Below are 20,044 nucleotides of genomic sequence, written 5' to 3'. Positions count from 1 at the left end.
AAGCCCAGGCTTCTAGGGGCTGCATCGTCTGCAGCCCGAAGAAGTCATAATGGACTGTCGTTACAGCATGGGAGTGGCTTCCATTTGGAAGGCCGAAGGCTATACTTACTTTCACTCATCACTGTAAGCTCCGTTGCCCAGAGTCCACTACCGGTTTCAATGTATATATATTGCAGTATTGTTGTAAATGCACATAGCTGGCAGCTTATACATGGAATATTGTAAACCTACTATAAATAATAAAGGTATAAAGACACCAGTGAGTTGTGACTGTCTAAAGTCTTTTATACAAGTTACAGAAATCCAAGGAGACTTGTAATACCCATAATAATCTCTTATAATACACCCACAAGATTTCCTATTGAATGCTAAATTGATGACTTCAGATATATGACAATTTTGAAGTCATTTTTGTATTACATTTTAAACAACACAATTAAATATTTCAGCATACATAAATGTATTTTAAAGTCATTTTTCTCTTTGAACACTTTCCTGTACTACTAGTTCTTTTACAGTAAACATATTATGCTCAAAACCTCTATTCATCTTTCTTTCAGCTTTTTGTAGCTTTTCCTGTAAAGTAACAAAGTCTTTGCCCTGCTTATAAGCCAAAGAAATCAGTGTGTCTAGCAATGGGATGTAATATTTGTGACCGGTATGTTTCTCTAGAAGTTCCAGTGCTCTTAGTCCAAACTCATAGGCTTTTCCTGATTGGTCCATGTCTTTATGACACACAACCAAGGCACACAGTGATGGTACCATAAAGCTGGGATAGTGTGGTGCCAGTTTTTCTTGTAGGTATACAACCTGCTGAAATGTCTCTATGGCTTTGCCATACTGCCCTCCTCGGACACAGCTGTATCCATCTTCTAGCTCCGGATGGATAAAAAAGTCAATAAACTTCCGGGATTTTCTTACACATCTTATAGCGTACAACTCTTCAAGGTAATATTTAAGGGCCAACATTCTCTTATTAATCATCTCCTGGGTGAGGTTTCCCATTAGAACCTTCTTTGGAAACAACACATCTTCCATGTCATCTTGAAAGTCTTTTAATAAGTTCCTGTGAAGTCTCTCAAAGTCAGAGTATCTTCGCTCGATGAAGGCTTTAGTTCCATCAAAACTTCCAGTCTTTATGATTACAATCTGGTACACCTGTGAAATATCATTGTTACAGTTTAGGTATTATTAAATGGGTTTTCTCCGGGTGCTCTGCTTTTCTCCAGCACTCCAAAAACATTGGTACCTAGGCTAATTGGCTTCTGACATAAAAAAAAATCAACCTAGCCTGTGTGTGTGTACATGTGGTAAGGAATATAGGGGTATATATATATACTAAGTCATGGAGAGAGATAAAGTTTATGGACATAACGAACCAGCCAGTCAGCTCCTAACTGCCATGTTACAGGCTGTGTTTGAAAAATTACCGTTAGGCGTTGATTGGTTGGTACTTTATCTCTGTCCGGGATCCGGTCTCTAAGTCGACAGTAACTAGGTCAACAATGTCTAGGTCGACAGTAACTAGGTCAACAGGGTGTCTAGGTCGACAGGGTCTTTAGGTTGACATGTTCTAGGTGGACAGGTCAAAAGGTCGACATGAATTTTTCACAATTTTTTTCTTTTTTTTAACCTTTTCATACTTAACGATCCACGTGGACTACGATTGGAACGGTAATCTGTGCCGAGTGAAGCGGTAGCGGAGCGAAGGCACCTTGCTAGAAGCATGGCGAGCGAAGCGAGACATGCGAGGGGATGCGGTGCACTAATTGGGGTTCCCGGTCACTCTACGAAGAAAACGACACCAAAATAACATAAAAAACTCATGTCGACCTTTTGACTTGTCGACCTAGAACATGTCGACCTAAAGACCCTGTCGACCTATACACCCTGTTGACCTAGTTACTGTCGACCAATAGTGGTCGACCTAGTTACTGTCGACCTTCCATACCACACCCCTCTGTCCACCATATCTATCTCCAAGGCTTAGTACATAGACCCCATAGATTGTTAACTGCACAGAGGCAAGGACTGATGTGAATGGCTAAATATCTGTAAAGCACTGTGGAATATGTGTGTGTGCTATATAAATTACTGATTATAATTTATATAATACAAGGAGAACAAAAACATTGACTTTCTAAGTTTCTATATTACTCTAAAGCATGGGTCTTCAACCTGTGGCCCTCCAGCTGCTGTGAAACTACACATCCCAGCATGCCCTGCCACAGTTTTGCTATTAATGTATGCTAAAACTGAGGCAGGGCATGCTGGGATGTGTAGTTCCACAGCAGCTGGAGGGCCACAGGTTGAAGACCCATGCCTAAAGGGATGATTGATTGTGTTTTTGTTTTGTTCTATGGTCTTTTTTCACAATTTATTTAACAGGAATTGGATACAGTACTAATTTACAAAAACAAAACAAAACTTTGCATCAAACAGCAGAACAGAACTTAAAATCTTACGCATTGCAGTTTGCTTTTGTAACCATAAATCATGTTATGTTAAAAGAGGCGCTTTATATTCTTAAGATTTTTAATATAGTGTTTTGTTTTTCTTGAATTAATTTCTTTGGTTTCGAAAACATGTAAGGGTGGATAATAAATAGTATTTACTTTCAACGAATGTCAAAATTGTAGTTAAAATCTTTAACATCATTTAATAAATTACATAAACATTGTCTGTTATCTTTGAAGACAATGGAGAAATGTACTAAATTACAGTATAAGATAACCATTTTTTGTCTTTTTCCAGGCGCCTTTTTACCCGCCGTATTTACAAAAAGTCAAAACTGCCACTATTTAAAAGATACAGTACCACTGATCACGTGGATGTCCCAATATTTTTTTTACATGTGAGACTAAAAATAATCAAAATGTATTTATGACAGGGGTGACAATTATTATAATGGCTCTATAAATGGTGCCCACATTATGAAATAATAACTATTTGCCCTGTCATAAATACATTTGTGTAGTCCCCAATTAACAATTAGTTAATATTGCCATTTTAATATTATAAATATTGCTGTATTAAAAAATGAAACATTTAATTTGCACTCTAATATATTAATAAAATAAAATTGCCCAAATAAGAGATTTCCTTAATCAACACATACTGTAATGATTGCCTTTATTAGAAATGAATTGTGCTTCCTCAGCTGCTGGCAGTTTTCTGGCGGTCTGACATTCGTATGTAAACTGCCACACCATATATATATATATATATATATATATATATATATATATATATATATATATATATAAAACTTCCTTCTGGTGGAAGATAGAATTTATACCCTTCATTTTATCATCTGACACTCATCAATGTTTTGTGTTTGTGAAAGGGTCATCTCTTTTAGCAATATGTGCTTTTGATAAATTGTAATTATTTATTCATTGATGTGGTCAATTGTTTGGCTGGTCAAGCAAAGAAGTGATTATTAGCGCCATCTGATACATTGTTTTGGAGGTAGTTTGGTCGGGTCCTGGCTAACAGCAGGACCGTTTCAGAAGGCAGCAATTTTACAGCGCAGGATAAGGGTGTTCCTGGTTTTCATATATATATATACATATATATTCGTATGTAAACTGCCAGTCATCACTGGTGGTCTGAAAATTGCCCTCCAAATCACTGAATATTATGTCTAGTGATTCAGTAATCAAAACCTCAACAATGTGCAACGGTTTCAAACACTTAGCAAAACCGCCCTTTAGTAGATTTCCCCCATGGTGTATCAACCATTCCCACAATGATCTTAAAAAGCCTAGCAAGTGTGAAGACTTTTGAAGCGGTGGCTCACTTAAATGGCATGTTTATGCTGATATGTTCCCCTATAGCTGGCTGCTGTGCATCAACGGGTACAATTTGGTTTGCAATCATAACTGGACAAGCAGTATACAGAATACCCAGCCACTTTCCAAGCCCTGCATCCTACCCTGGAGCAAACACAATGGGGATGAAGCTCACTGCAACGTATCCATTACTTGAGAGGATGTAATTTTCTGGAATTAGGCTGACTTTATGGTTTTTTTTTTTTTTTTTATCGCAGTGAAAAAATCAATGACCTCCACAATTTAACAATAAATATCTCTAGGACACCTGAGTACTCAGTCTTTGGGATTTCAGTTCCACTAATGTGGAAAAACATACAACATAAAAGAAAATGTGGATAACGTTTATTGAAAAAACGATAAATATTCAAAACATAATATAAAAAAAATTCAAAGAATAAAACATTTTTAATGATTTTAATCTGTTACTGCCACCCTGAGAGATATTGGGCAGCGAAAACAGCTTTTGGCCTCTCCATATGTTTATCCCTTTTACTACTGTACCTGTGGGGCTATTACCTGCTGATAACCCTAATCGCTGGATGGTGCTACACATGCTGGACGGCTTTGCCCTGGTGGCCCCAGCATGCGATTTTAGTGGTTGCAGTTTTTGCAATTTTAGTAAAAACTGCAACCAACTCTGAATAATCCCTCATAATTCCTATAAGGCCTGTTCATGCTCCCTATATATCTTATGGACTATGGGCCTAATTCATGCTGGTATGCAATGGCCGATTGTCACGCAACGGAGAGAATATATTCAGATTGCATATGTGCTGCGATCGCAATGCTCATGCAAAGTGATTGACAGGAAGTGACCATACAGAGGTGTCAAATGGAAGTTTACAGGGAGTGGTTGGCAAAACACAGGCATGTCGTGGCCGTTTTCGGAGTGGGTATATGTGGTCAGCTGCGAGCTCGTACGTACAAATAGCTCTTGCTGCGCTACTGCTGTGTTCAATCTGCATAGCCATAAGCCTACCCTTAGCCTCAATGTCCCTTGTTCTTGCATATAGGCTGCGAATGTGTACGCAATTGCGATTGAGTTTGCGATGCCTTCAGTGGGAGTCTCTGTTCATTTCTGGGCGGCAGCTTCACTTGATAACATTATATCCACATAAATTGGATATTGTTTAATTTACTCTGAAGTACAATATGATAAATGTTGACAAAAGGAGCATTCAAGAAAGTTTTCTGCAATAGGAAATCATCCTGTGTATATCTAATTTTTTCCCAGTTAACAACAGCGAGTGTTCTATTCTTTATTCAGTGTAAAAATGTAAAATCCATTACAACTGATGTCAAGTGAACATGTTAGGGTGTAATGCTCTCTGTGCTTTCCTGCCAAAGAGAAAAAAAGCTACACTTGCTAATGGGCTTTCATACATTGATTTTAATTTTCATAAAAGTAAAACTTATTTCTATAGCATTTTTTCACTTATTAGATCTGTCACTTAAACTTTTTACATATTAGACCTCCCAAGTATTCAGTGAATAAGGACCTGGCTTTTATATTACATAAGGGAAGTTGCAATAGTTTTGGCAAAGTTCTTGCGGATACCGTTGAAACATAAATGCAATAATCACAACATAATTAGGAACTAAACTACTTCTATAGGGAGTGGACTGGGATACTAGTAACTGGGGATAAGGTTGGGAATTCCATATCTCATATATGATGGGCGTTATTCAAATGATATATCACACCGAAAAGTGATCCCCGTTATTGCGCATATCGCGCCCATAGTAATCAAGTTTAGCTGCGTAAAGGGTTGGGTGCCCTCGCTACCCTGGGGATAGCGAACTGAAATGATTATACCATGCCCGTCAGCAGAAACAGAACGGGTGTGGAAGGGTGTGAAAATAATTCAATTCCGCCCGATGAGTCTTTGGGCTGTGTTTTATTTGACTGTGTAAAGATTTGGATTACAAATTTTCTTCTGTGGTGGGTGAGAAGCCTCAGGGTAGGTGATGGCTTGGAAATGCCCTACAGTAGACATTCTCAGTGGTTATGATGCCACAAATACCCAGGCGAGGAGGTGTAATCTAAAGTAAACACATGTGAGTTTCCTGGGACATCTGCATTTATACCAAGTCTGGCTTATTAACTTGGCTGATAGTGAAAGAGATAGGGCTGGATTTGTGGAATGGCCACAGAGGCAGGGTATATTCAATTAGGGTTGGATCCATTCCGACATGCATTTGTCGGAATGGATCCGACAACCCCTATTCAAATCTCATCTCAATTCGACTTTTAAAAAGTCGAATTGAGATGAGGGACCCAAAGGAGGAGAGAGGGGGGGGGGGGAGGGGGTGGAGCCAAGGGGAGACCAGCGGGGACCGCCGCGGGCAGGCGGAGGAGATCAATGCTACAGTAGCGCTGTAGGAGGATGTCAAGCAGCCGCCAGACCTCACGGCAGTGTCCACCCGGCTCCAGCAAGCGTGACCTCACTTGCTGGAGCCGGGTGGACGCTGCCGTGAGCGGCGCGGCTGTGTGACTTCCTGCTGCAGCGCTGTGTTGTAGCGCTGCTCTCCCCTGTCTGCCCGCGGCTGTCCTCCGTCTCCCTGCGCCCCCTCCCCCCCTTCTCTGGGTCTCACATCTCAGTCCGACATTTTTTTATGTCAGACTGAGATGGTCAGAAACGGGGCCAAATCCTGTCGAATTAGGCCCCGTTTCACTCAAAAGTACGTGAATCTGCAGCTATACAGCCGACTTGTCGAATAAAACTTGCTGGGACTGAATAGGTCGAATCACGATTCGACCTTAAAAAGTCTTTTCGACAGACGGCAGTTTTCGACCCTAATTGAATATACCCCACAGTAGGTTTCCCAGGTGGCACTCTGTTTACATTGTAACTTTGTATAATAATAATATTTTAAATGACACTTTATGTAATATGCAAAGATGCACATGCAACCCCCGGAGCGCATGCACAGTAAGCAAAGAATCACATGATGTGCCCAAAACCTGAGTGTAATTAGGGACAGAGCAAATCTGTGATGTAGATGGAATGTAGTTGGGACAGGAAGTTATGACAATATAGGCTGCTGCTGGTGGTAGAGACTTCTGGAGCAAATGATGTAAATCTGGGCCTGCAATATACAGAATAAAATTTCACATACATTGTGGTCGAGTTAAACGCAAATCTGCTATGAGTACTCTCACATTGGGGCAGATGTATTAAGCCTGGAGAAGGGATAAGTGATAAAGCAGTGATAACTGCAAGGTAATAATACACCAGCCAATCAGCTCCTGTCATTTTTTCAAATCCGCAATGATTGGCTGGGGCGTTATCATGTTTCACTTATCACTGCTTTATCACTTCTTCATCCCTTCCCCAGGCTTAATACATATGCCCCAATGGGTGTGCAGTGAAGGAAATGCGGTTGTACACATGCTGCCCTGTGTAGCTACCATCAGGGGTGTATCTACCCATTGGCCAGGAAGGCACTCGCCAGGCAAGGAGGGGGCGCCGCCTGGTGGTGCCACCCGCGGCCAAATGGTAGAAGAGTAGTACTGTCAGATTGTACCTGGTGAGAGTCTGTTACTGCTGGCATGGCGCCAGTGTCCGTCAGCACCACACTGCACTAGTGATCAGACTAGTGTCCGGCAGCGCCGCACTTGTAATCAGACTCAAAATAAACTACAGCTCCCAGCAGCCCTTGTTGCTGGGAGCTCCCGGCAGCAAGGGCTGCTGGGAGCTGTAGTTTATTTTGAGTCTGATTACAAGTGTGGTGCTGCCGGACACTAGTCTGATCACTAGTGCAGTGCTGACGGACACCGGCAGTAACACACTCTCACCCAGAGCTCTCCGTAGCCAATAGGCATTATACGCAAATGTCTAGGGCATCTGGAATGCCCAGGGGCATCTGTTCCCAAGGCTAGGGCCAGCTCTGTTATCGCAGTCAGGCAGGAGGAGAGAGGAAAGTTAAGGGCCCCATACACTTATACGACATGATGGTCCGTCATTTCGTCTAGGATTTCCCTTCAACCTCCCGGCAGTCTCCCGGGCAGCAGGACAGTAAAAGATACATCGTATGTGGTCCTTTTGCATAGGATGTATCTTTTACTATCCCAGCCATTCCTGCGGGATCCGACATATCACGAGTGCAGCACTCGTGATATGTCTGATCTAGGGTGATCCGATCCGATGCTCACGGGAACGCGCATCGGATCGGGTCGGGTCAGGTGTAAAGCACAACGAAAATGCCCAATTTCACCCAATATATCATCCCGAATGCCCGAATTGGGGTGAAATAGGGCATTATCTAGTGTATGGGGCCCTTTAGGACGGACGCTGCAGCAGCAGAACACAGAGCCGGATCTCTGCTCACACAGGTAGGAAGTGACTTTACTTTCACTTTCTGCCTGCCCTGTGGCTGAGCACAGACGGCAGCTGCAGAGGAAACCAGGCACTGAGCCTGCGGAGCCAGGACCCTGCCCCAGCACTGCAGCATCACAGCACAAAGGTAAGATATGGATGGGATAACGGGGGAATTATGGGGAGAGAAAGGTGGCTAATAACATGGTAATGGGGGGTGAGACCTATGAGGAGTGGGGGAAGGGGGGTAATGACACTGCTATATGGGAGTGGGAGACCAGAGGGGAGTGGGGGAAGGTGGGTAATGACACTGCTATGGGGGAGACCTATGAGGAGTGGGGGAAGGGGGGTAATGACACTGCTATATGGGAGTGGGAGACCAGAGGGGAGTGGGGGAAGGTGGGTAATGACACTGCTATGGGGGGAGACCTATGAGGAGTGGGGGAAGGGGGGTAATGACACTGCTATATGGGAGTGGGAGACCAGAGGGGAGTGGGGGAAGGTAGGTAATGACACTGCTATGGGGGAGACCTATGAGGAGTGGGGGAAGGGGGGTAATGACACTGCTATATGGGAGTGGGAGACCAGAGGGGAGTGGGGGAAGGTGGGTAATGACACTGCTATGGGGGGAGACCTATGAGGAGTGGGGGAAGGGGGGGTAATGACACTGCTGTGTGGGAGTGGGAGACCTATGGGGAGTGGGGGAAGGGGGGTAATGACACTGCTATTGGGGTGACCTATGAGGAGTGGGGGAAGGGGGTAATGACACTGCTGTGTGGGAGTGGGAGACCTATGGGGAGTGGGGGAAGGGGGGTTGTGACAACACAGCCATCGCGTTGTGTCACACAGTGGTAAAAGACACGCAGCTACTTCCCTAGCCCTGGTCTGACCCATGGACTACACTGATTGTTGATCTGTATTTGGCTATGTACTAGGCAATATTGTATTATATTGTATGATGTTATTGTTACAAGGGTACAGTTATGTTTTCGATGTATATATATGAATGTAATGGTTATTGTGTTATAGTTTGTAAAATAATGTTCCCCCCATGTGACTGCTCAGATAACCTGTGTGTTTGCTGTTGGGTAGATACAGCCAGTCTCAGATGTCAGGCCATACAACCCCCTCATTCTTCCCCACACAATGGATTCCAGGCCACACAATCAGATTAAGTAAGGTTAATTTAGTTAACATCTATTGTGGCCTAGGGAACATGCCTGGGCATGTGAAAGTAGGTTTGCTCTGAAACTGTTCTGGGGGTTGTCGCCTTATGGTAGGAAAGACAAAGGTTTTGATAATAGCAAACAGGGGAGGTGAGAGAGATCTGAGAGAGAAGGTCAGAGAGTGGCAGGAGACTGGCTAAGAAGTAATGTTCTGTCAGGAGTTCAAGGAGGGAATTGTCGTGTAGAATTGGATCACAGAAGTGTGCTGAGCTGTTTATAACCCATTCTGTTCAATAAACCACTGTTGGTTTTTCATCTACCACCATGACTGAGTGATTTTGAACCCAGTATCCTCACAGGGGTAATGACACTGCTGTGTGGGAGTGGGAGACCTATGGGGAGTGGGGGAAGGGGGGTAATGACACTGCTATGGGGGTGACCTATGAGGAGTGGGGGAAGCGGGGTAATGACACTGCTGTGTGGGAGTGGGAGACCTATGGGGAGTGGGGGAAGGGGGTAATGACACTGCTATGGGGGGGAGACCTATGGGGAGTGGGGAAGGGGGTAATGACACTGCTATGAGGGGGAGAACTATGGAAAGTGGGGGCACAGGGGAATATGACAGCTATTGGGGGGAGACATGGGGGTGTAGGAGCAGCTGATAACACTGCTGTGTGGGAGTAGGGCATGAGGCAGAGACACATGGGGAGTGGGGACTCGGGGGGCTAATTGCTCTGCTATGGGGGAGGGGGCATAGGCATGCACACGGTGGGTGGCATGTGTGCACAGGCACACCCTGATGTTGGGCACCCCCCAAATATTTAATATAGAACCAGCCCTGGCCAGCACTTGCTGACTAATTACACATAATACACACTATGCAGTCACAATGTGCGGGTACCATCTCTTCCCGGCTCCCATTGCGACACTGTCCGCCATGATTCCTAACTTGCCAATGGAGCGGACACCACATACCAGAAGAAGGTTCTGTGTGTGAGCTGTGTCAAAGTCGAAAAATATAGCGACCTATGATGCCTTGTACTAACCCCATACGCTTGCCCGCTGCACGTGCACATTCTCTCCCGTGCGTGCGCATATTCGCAGTTGCGTGACGGCGCCTCCACGGTCGTGCGCTCAGGCGCGTGGTATGCGCATTTACGGTAGAGTTTGTGTGCGTCTGGCGGGCGACTCGATCGTTACATAGTTAATCTAAATAGTGTATTTTATAGGTTATGGTCCCCTTAATAATATCAGTAAGTTTGTTTAGTGTAACTGGTTCATGGACAGAGAGATCCCTCTTTACATGATACGAAGGGTCAGACAGGTTTTGAGCAGTGGTGTTTAGTATGCAACGGAAGAGTATATTATTAGTAACATTCCAGTGTTGGTTTGAAAGAGATTAATCGCTCCTGCGTATAGTTATGTTTATAAGAAGTTTATGGACATTTACTGTATTTGCAGTTCATTATCCATGCGGCGGGAAACCTGAGATTTCCTCCCACCTGAGCAGTTTGAAATAGTCACAGCCCACCTGTTCGAATCAACCTATGACCTTTCGTTATAATGTGAAGACAGATTCCTGTGTCCAATGAACAATGAGATTGTAGGGCCCTTTGTAGTGTACTGTATGTTGTGTATATAAGAACAGCCAGCCTGGGCCAGCTCAGTCTTCTCTCCACAAAGGTTTTCATCATTGACTAACTAGAGAGCTGGTTCCAGGACTGCGCTAGCGATCATTCCCCACGTGTGTAAGTTCTCTGTGACCAACTTATTCTCTGTCTGTATTTGCCATACTCTCTCTCTCTCTCACTGTTATTGTTTAGGATTAAGACGCTATTGTATATTTATGTCCAGTTATTCTGTTTAGGTGTTTTATGTTAGTGCTGTAGTGTATAAGCTGTTAACTGTTTTCCCCTTTTTACATAGCTAAACCTCGTTAGTAAAGGTGTTGGAACCTCAGCAAGGTGTCTGTGTTTCTCTAGCTAGTATAGAGGGTTTCTGAGCGTCTCAATCGCTCAATCAGCTTTTATATAATAGAGGTTAATCAGCGTTACATTGTGTTAACATTACTAGACCAAGGTTTACAGTATAGGCTTAGCCTTTCAGTGTGTTGCATACAAGGTTTACTGTGTGTCATCCTGTGAGCGTCTGCGCCGCTCGTGTTCCTCTCGTGGACACAGCGTCCGCTACGCTAGTAGAGTAGCATTACGGTGCTCGGGCAGCCTATAGCGTGCTCGATACCCAGCGTAAGTCGTGAGCGAACGTGCCGCTCGTGCGTCTCGACCACGGCCTAGCGTCTGCTACGCTAAGTGCGTACCATACGGTACCCCGTACGCCCATTGCGTACTGAGTCTCTTACCAATATATAGTGAATGTTATAAGATAAATAATTAGCTTTATCAGCTGTACTGGCTGATAAGGGGAGATCCGTCTCAGGGGGATGGGGGAATCTTCTATATTGGGAGGAGGGGGCTATTCTGTGCTAAGGGAGATAATGTGCCTGAGAGGAAGAGGGATCTCTGTACTAGGGGGTAATAATCTGAGGAAGCAAGGTGCAGGTGTGAGAGATGGAAAGTGGGACTGAGGTGCAGGGGAGATGGAAGCTGGGACCAAGGTACAGGTGTGAGACATGGAAGGTGGGAGTGAAGTGCAGGTGTGGGGAATAGAAGGTGAGCGCAAGGTACAGGTGTGAGACATGGAAGGTGGGAGTTAGGTGTAGGGGAGATAGAAGGCAGGACCAAGGTACAGGTGTGGGAGATGGAAGGTGGGAGTGAGGTGTAGGGGATATAGAAGGTGGGACCAAGGTACAGGTGTGGGAGATGGAAAGTAGGAGTGAGGTGCAGGGGAGATGGAAGGTGGGAGTGAAGAAGAGGTGTGAGAGATGGAAGGTGGGAGCGAGGTGCAGGGTAGATGGAAGGTGGGAGCGAGGTGCAGGGGAGACGGAAGGTGGGAGTGAAGAAGAGGTGTGAGAGATGGAAGGTGGGTGCGAGGTGCAGGGTAGATGGAAGGTGGGAGCGAGGTGCAGGGGAGACGGAAGGTGGGAGTGAAGACGTGGTTTGGGAAATGGAAGGTGGGAGTGAGGTGCATGGGAGATGGAAGGTGGGAGTGAAGAAGAGGTGTGGGAGATGGAAGGTGGGAGTGAGGTAGAGGTGTGATGTGAGAGATGGAAGGAGGGAGTGAGGTACATGGGTGATGGAGGGAGTGAGAGGTGCAGGGGTGAGACTGAGATGGAATGAGGGACTGAAAACTACAGGGCTAAAGAGGAACAGGGGGCATGAGAAGTGCAAGGGGATAAGGGAAGGAGGAAGTTCAGGCAGGGGTGACATATGAGACATTAAGGCGTTTGGCATCCTGGCGGTCGGAAAGCTGATGCCAGCATCCCGAAACTGCTCGGAATGCGGATGCTGGCATCCCAACATAGATAGCGATGCAGAAAGCCAAAATCCGGATCAAGTTGGTGCCAAATTCTCCACTGGCAAGCTGTGTGGGAGGGTTAGGTTTAGGCTGCAAGGGTGGGAGGGTTAGGGTTAGGCTGCAGGGAGGGAGATTAGAAAGGGTGGGTTAGGGTTAGGCACCACTGAAGAGGCTGGGGGGGTTAGGGTCAGGCTGGGGAAAGGTGGGTTAGGGTTAGGCACCACTGAAGAGGCTGGGGAGAGGGTTAGGGTCAGGCTGTGGGAAAGGTCGGTTAGGGTTAGGGGGAGGGGTGGTGTAATGTGAATACGAGACACTACTGTGCAGTGTAATGTGAATAAGGGACACTACTGTGTGGCATAATTTGATTTGAAAGTACTATTGTGTACATGTCCTTCCCCCACAAGACCATGCCCCATTTCCAGTACTCACACCCTAATTCAAATGTGTGTAGGGGCGCCTGCCCCTTACTTTGCCAGGGGCGCTCGGACCCCTAGATACACCACTGGCTACCATCTATGCTCTCCTGGGTCCTGCTCCCCCCTTCCCTCCCCTGCACTGTCCAAGGTCAACAGGAGGATGAGCTCTCTGAGCATACAGTACAGAGGAGCCGGAGAAATGAAGGAAGAGAAGAAAAGGGATTGATTATGTATTTTTTAATTTTTTTTAAAGTCTACTGGGGTTACAAGTTTCTAGCTAGTTACACCCCTGGCTATCGGCTATGTACTGACCCTAAATCTCTGCTAGTTAGAAAAAAGGGAATGAAAATTATGTTAAATATTTCAAGGACAGATATAAAGTAATTTATAATGAGTTTCTAAAGTAAATCCTTCAGTTTCAGATAAGGTGTAAACTGTGCGGTACCTGGGCATCTTAGGACCCTGAGAACCCCTCCCCCCCGACACACACACGCATTATGATGTCACATGCGCCCTAAAGATGAGGCCAACAGCGGGTTAATGCCCGCTGCCTCTCAAGGCACCCCAGAAGATGGGAAACAGGTCAGGTGCCACCTGGGAAGCAGCCTTGTTGGCCTCTCACCCGATATGCGTTTGACATACCGCCCGTTGGGATCTCGGCGGTTGCAATACCGATGACGAAATCCCGACAGGGGTACAATGCCAATGCCAGAATACCGGCAAGGTAGGTGATTCTCCCTCTGTGGTTGTCCACGACACCCACAGAGGGAGAATAGAACCTGTGACGAGCGAAGCGAGCCACTGTACCCGCAGCGTGGAGAGCACAGCAAGCCCGCAAGGGGCCTCGATCCACTCGCCCTACTGCCGGCATTCTGGCAGACGGGATGCCGCTGTAGGTATAGTGACAGCTGGCATCCCTTATTCTGCGATCCCTTCCATCCATTGCATCCTGGCCAGTGGCATAGTCACCATGCCCTCAGCCCAACCTAGAAGCAAAGATAAACTAGTACAGTATATAAAGAAATAGAGAGGAAACATCTCTTCTGGAGGTTAGAAGAGTAAGAGCCTGGAAGTAACTAGTAGCAGAAATGAACGGAAATGATTAGTAAATAAGGGATTGAGTTTCTGAGTGTTACACATGTATACAGTAGATCTATGAACCAAACAGTAATAGCTAGCATTCCTATATAATAGAGGCTTGCTGGAAACTGGCGGAGTACAAGGAAACTTTGGAAGGTAAATGTATACCGTGTATTGCCTGTTATACAGCAACTGAGTTGGTTTGACAATAGCATTTACTTACACGTGTAGCCCCATTGCTGTGCAGTTATTCATGTGCACTGATCATACAAAATAACTTGTCATGTGCTGTGATTTGTAATACAGTAGGTCCATAGTTATTCTTGTTTCATTGTCCCGCCTTACCACAAACTTGGAAAGAAAATCCTCAGCAATGCGGGTGGACTGGATCTCAAATAAAAGTTTGACAGGCTTCCCTTCGTGCTTCTCCTTTTTCCAGTACAGCTGGAGCTCCTGTGTAGTCATAAGGTGGTGTTCATGTGGCCCTAGAAATATAAGAGTTCATATAAATGATAAAAGGTTTGGTTTAGTAACGTTCGCAGATGTCGTCACTTTGCATCCAAATAAGAATCAAGCCCAGAAGGAAATGTTACTGCTGATGACACTAACACAATATGAAACATTCCATCTTACGGATTGGGGGTTTTACCCTGTACTCTTCCTGCTTGTGCTTTCACTTTTGGGTGTCATTGTTATATTTTATAAGGGTTGGTGTGCGGGATCCTGACAGTAAGGATGCCAACAGTCAGAATACCGACACATTTAGTAAGCATGCTAACCGACCCCTCACTCCCTCCCTACCCATAGCCTAACCATAACCCTCCCGTTCCGCAGCCTAACCATAACCCTCCCGTTCCACAGCCTAACCATAACTCCCCCGTTCCGCAGCCTAACCATAAGTCCCCCGTTCCGCAGCCTAACCATAACCCTCCTGTTCTGCAGCCTAACCATAACCCTCCCCTCCCGCAGTCTTACCCTATCCCTCCCCCTAGTGCCTAACCCTCCCCGGCAAACTTAGTTTGGGATGCTGACTGTCGGGAATCTGGCGCTGGAATTCTCAATGGTGACGGTATTCCGGTGCCGGTCTTCTGACTGCCTGCATCCTATCCATCGGGATGCCAACTACATCCCATTTATAATTACCTAATGTGGTTCATGGAACCAGTATAGCTCTAGTAAGAACCAATCGCATTTATTGTATTTGGTTCATATAGGGTAATGGTAAAATATCCCTGATTTGTTTCCCCAGCAGCAATATCTGGTGTAATGTGCATGTGACAGGTGAATTCTCTTATTGTTCACAGCAGAGACTTTGTAAAATGTCTGTATGTAAAGGGGATGCACACACATATTTTATCATATGGGAGACATTTCTTAGAGAGGATTAATGCAGTACTGCAGTTTCATATAGCTTCTTACACCCAGCTATTCGCCTATTGCCTACAAGGTCTGGCTATTATACAATGGCCCTCATTCCGAGTTGTTCGCTCGGTAAAAATCTTCGCATCGCAGCGATTTTCCGCTTAATGCGCATGCGCAATGTCCGCACTGCGACTGCGCCAAGTAAATTTGCTATGCACTTAGTACTTTTACTCACGGCTTTTTCATCGGTCTGGCGATCGTAATGTGATTGAGAGGAAATAGGTGTTACTGGGCGGAAACAGGCCGTTTTATGGGCGTGTGGGAAAAAACGCTACCGTTTCCGGAAAAAACGCAGGAGTGGCCGGAGAAACGGAGGAGTGTCTGGGCGAACGCTGGGTGTGTTTGTGACGTCAAACCAGGAACGATAAGCACTGAACTGATCGCAGATGCCGAGTAAGTCTGAAGCTACTCTGAAACTGCTACGAGATGTGTAATCGCAATATTGCGAATCTTTCGTTCGCAATTTTAAGAAGCTAAGATTCACTCCCAGTAGGCGGCGGCTTAGCGTGTGCAATACTGCTAAAATCGCCTTGCGAGCGAACAACTCGGAATGAGGGCCATTGTAACTCTGTTCCCCTTCTGTGTACTCCCTTTCTGCATCCACACACTGCTGCATTCTTATTTTCTATTGGTAAAGCTGTGCTGTAGCTCATTATCAGTCAGCTGTTTTAACTGCTCCGCCATTTTCTTCTTTACATCAATAACTGATGCAAAACGGGTTCCCTTGAGTTCAGATTTAATTTTAGGGAATTGAAAGAAGTCACACGGTGCTAGGTCTGGCGAGTATGGAGGGTGTTCTAGCACTGCAATCTGTTTCTCTGCCAAAAACTGCTTCACAGAGAGCTGTGTGGGCTGGTGCATTGGGGGTCATTCCGAGTTGATCGCTAGCTGAAAATGTTCGCTGCGCAGCGATGAAGCAAAAAAAAGGCACTTCTGCGCATGCGTATGCAGCGCAATGCGCACGCGCGATGTACTTTCACAACGATCGATGCCGTTTTAAACAAGGTCTAGCGATGCTTTTCAGTCGCACTGCTGGGCGCAGAGTGAATGACATGAAGTGGGCGTTTCTGGGTGTCAACTGACCGTTTTCAGGGAGTGTTCGGAAAAAATGCAGGCATGCCAGGAAAAACGCAGGCATGGCTGAGAGAACGCAGGGCATGTTTGAGACGTCAAAACAGGAACTGAACAGTCTGAAGTGATCGCAAGTGCTGAGTAGTTCTGGAGCTACTCTGAAACTGCACAATTTATTTTTGTAGCCGCTCTGCGATCCTTTCGTTCGCACTTCTGCTAAGCTAAGATACACTCCCAGAGGGCAGCGGCTTAGCCTTTGCACGACTGCTAAAAGTAGCTAGCAAGCGATCAACTCGGAATGACCCCCATTGTCCTGATGAAGGATGAAACCTTTTTTCCGCAGCCTCGGCCTCTTTCTTCTGATTACCGCAAAGTTTCTAGAACATTTTTGTAGTAATGTTGATTCATTGTTATCCCTTCTGGTAAGCAGTCTGTCAAAATAACACCCTTGATATCAAAGAAAACAATAAACATGGTTGTGACGGCTTTCTTCATTCTTGGTGTTGATGGTGTTTTCCAGTGCGTGAACTGGCGTTTTTGTCTCAGGATTGTACTGGAAGATCCATGTTTCATCACAGGTAGTAACATTATCTAAAAAATGTGAATACGCTTAAATTTGTACCAAAATATGGCCCTCATTCCGAGTTGATCGGTCGCAAGGCGAATTTAGCAGAGTTACACACGCTAAGCCTACGCCTACTGGGAGTGTATCTTAGCTTCTTAAAATTGCGACCGATGTATTCGCAATATTGCGATTACAAACTACTTTGCAGTTTCTGAGTAACTTCAACCTTACTCTGCCTGTGCGATCAGTTCAGTGCTTGTCGTTCCTGGTTTGACGTCACAAACACACCCAGCGTTCGCCCAGCCACTCCTCCGTTTCTCCAGCCACTCCTGCGTTTTTTCCGGAAACGGTAGCGTTTTCATCCACACGCCCATAAAACGCCGTGTTTCCGCCCGGTAACACCCATTTCCTGTCAATCACAGTACGATCGCCGGAGCGATGAAAAAGCCGTGAGTAAAAATACTATCTTCATTGTTAAATTACTTGGCGCAGTCGCAGTGCGAATATTGCGCATGCGTACTAAGCGGATTTTCATTGCGATGCGATGAAAAATACCGACCGATCAACTCGGAATGAGGGCCTATCTGTATAAATTTGCTTTCGGTTCTCTTTCTGCTCGGCTTTGAGAAGCCTTGGTACCAACCATCTTAGTACAAACTTTTTTCATGTTAAGATCTTGAAAGATTTGATGGGCGTTTTTAAGTTAACACGTTGCCCTACTTTTGAACTAAACATTTTTATGATGCACGGGAAAACACAACTTCTTTGAATGCTGTGTGACAGCAGACTATCTGTGCGAGACAAGTGAAACTTGCAAACCCTGTTCTGGGATAGTCTAAGGTCCATGTGCCCCCTCTCCTTTTTAACTTAACAAAATGGTTTGTTTTTTACAAGTACAGTCTTGTTATTTAATAGCCAAACTGTCCCATAGGGACACAAGGGAAACGCCTGGTGGGCCTCACTGACCGAGGGACCAACCCCTCCTGTAGGGTTCACATTCCAGACTGTATACTAAAATTATACATTATACATATATTACATTATACTGCACAGATCTATAGTGTATTTTCTACAATGCATTGTTGTCATTAATATGGTACATTATCATTAATATTTTATATATTTATCAAGGGGCCCAGACCATGCACACTCTAATTGTTAACCAAGCTTCTATGGTGGCTGGCCACATCCCTAAGCAGGGACCCCTACCAATGCATCCCCCCAGTGGGCCCCTTATACCCCAGTCCGACACATTTCATTTACTTTGGCTTTATGTAACAGTCTATGGGCCAGATGTACTAAGCCTGAAAAGTGATAAATATCACAGTGATAAAGTACCAGCCAATCGGCTCCTAACTGTCATTTTTCAAACACAGCCTGTAATATGACAGTTAGGAGCCGATTGGCTGGTGCTTTATCACAGTGATATTTATCACTTTTCAGGCTTAGTACATCTCTCCATATATGAGATGCAAACACAGGCGTGACTCTGGCAAGTTTGTTTTAATGATTGAATTAAAGACTAAGCCGTTACTGTAAACTCTTATTTCAGCAAACAAAGCAGTATGTGAATTGTAAGGATTAATTTTCTAATCAGAAACCTGATTGTCCTTCATTTTTATTAAACTGGTCCATTGATTCATCCCCGTCTTCCTTTGTTACATTCCCAGAAGGCTCTTCTTCTGGCAATGTTGGTGAATCTCTTATTAGTTGTCCATCATCGTTAGAGCTTTCAGCATTCATGTTGAACGCATGGCATGTTTGAGACGTCAAAACAGGAACTGAACAGTCTGAAGTGATCGCAAGTGCTGAGTAGTTCTGGAGCTACTCTGAAACTGCACAATTTATTTTTGTAGCCGCTCTGCGATCCTTTCGTTCGCACTTCTGCTAAGCTAAGATACACTCCCAGAGGGCAGCGGCTTAGCCTTTGCACGACTGCTAAAAGTAGCTAGCAAGCGATCAACTCGGAATGACCCCCATTGTCCAGATGAAGGATGAAACCTTTTTTCCGCAGCCTCGGCCTCTTTCTTCTGATTACCGCAAAGTTTCTAGAACATTTTTGTAGTAATGTTGATTCATTGTTATCCCTTCTGGTAAGCAGTCTGTCAAAATAACACCCTTGATATCAAAGAAAACAATAAACATGGTTGTGACGGCTTTCTTCATTCTTGGTGTTGATGGTGTTTTCCAGTGCGTGAACTGGCGTTTTTGTCTCAGGATTGTACTGGAAGATCCATGTTTCATCACAGGTAGTAACATTATCTAAAAAATGTGAATACGCTTAAATTTGTACCAAAATATGGCCCTCATTCCGAGTTGATCGGTCGCAAGGCGAATTTAGCAGAGTTACACACGCTAAGCCTACGCCTACTGGGAGTGTATCTTAGCTTCTTAAAATTGCGACCGATGTATTCGCAATATTGCGATTACAAACTACTTTGCAGTTTCTGAGTAACTTCAACCTTACTCTGCCTGTGCGATCAGTTCAGTGCTTGTCGTTCCTGGTTTGACGTCACAAACACACCCAGCGTTCGCCCAGCCACTCCTCCGTTTCTCCAGCCACTCCTGCGTTTTTTCCGGAAACGGTAGCGTTTTCATCCACACGCCCATAAAACGCCGTGTTTCTGCCCAGTAACACCCATTTCCTGTCAATCACAGTACGATCGCCGGAGCGATGAAAAAGCCGTGAGTAAAAATACTATCTTCATTGTTAAATTACTTGGCGCAGTCGCAGTGCGAATATTGCGCATGCGTA

At 45.1% G+C, this 20,044-nt stretch overlaps 1 protein-coding gene across 1 annotated transcript; it reads right to left on the bottom strand.

Moving 5' to 3' along the window:
* Positions 1-264: 264 nt before the first annotated feature.
* SNX20 (sorting nexin 20) lies at positions 265-19,231 on the bottom strand. The gene is made up of 3 exons (XM_063945324.1): positions 18,891-19,231; positions 14,577-14,716; positions 265-1,158 (listed from the first exon to the last, which is right to left on the bottom strand). The coding sequence occupies exons 1-3, from the start codon at positions 19,030-19,032 to the stop codon at positions 472-474; spliced, it is 969 nt and encodes a 322-aa protein (XP_063801394.1). The 5' UTR covers positions 19,033-19,231; the 3' UTR covers positions 265-471.
* Between the last annotated feature and the right edge of the window lie 813 nt (positions 19,232-20,044).

Source organism: Pseudophryne corroboree, chromosome 11 (genome assembly GCF_028390025.1).
Source record: "Pseudophryne corroboree isolate aPseCor3 chromosome 11, aPseCor3.hap2, whole genome shotgun sequence".
Classification (NCBI taxonomy): domain Eukaryota; kingdom Metazoa; phylum Chordata; class Amphibia; order Anura; family Myobatrachidae; genus Pseudophryne; species Pseudophryne corroboree.
This window is presented reverse-complemented; position numbering and strand designations above follow the sequence as displayed.

What these genes read in the sequence shown, in the direction of transcription:
- SNX20 (XM_063945324.1), bottom strand. Translation starts at nt 19,032, where the DNA reads ATGAATGCTGAAAGCTCTAACGATGATGGACAACTAATAAGAGATTCA. An exon ending in TAAAAATGAAGGACAATCAG is followed by an intron (nt 14,717 to 18,890) that starts GTTTCTGATTAG and finishes TTATATTTCTAG; the next exon opens with GGCCACATGAACACCACCTT. An exon ending in ATTTTCTTTCCAAGTTTGTG is followed by an intron (nt 1,159 to 14,576) that starts GTAAGGCGGGAC and finishes GATATTTCACAG; the next exon opens with GTGTACCAGATTGTAATCAT.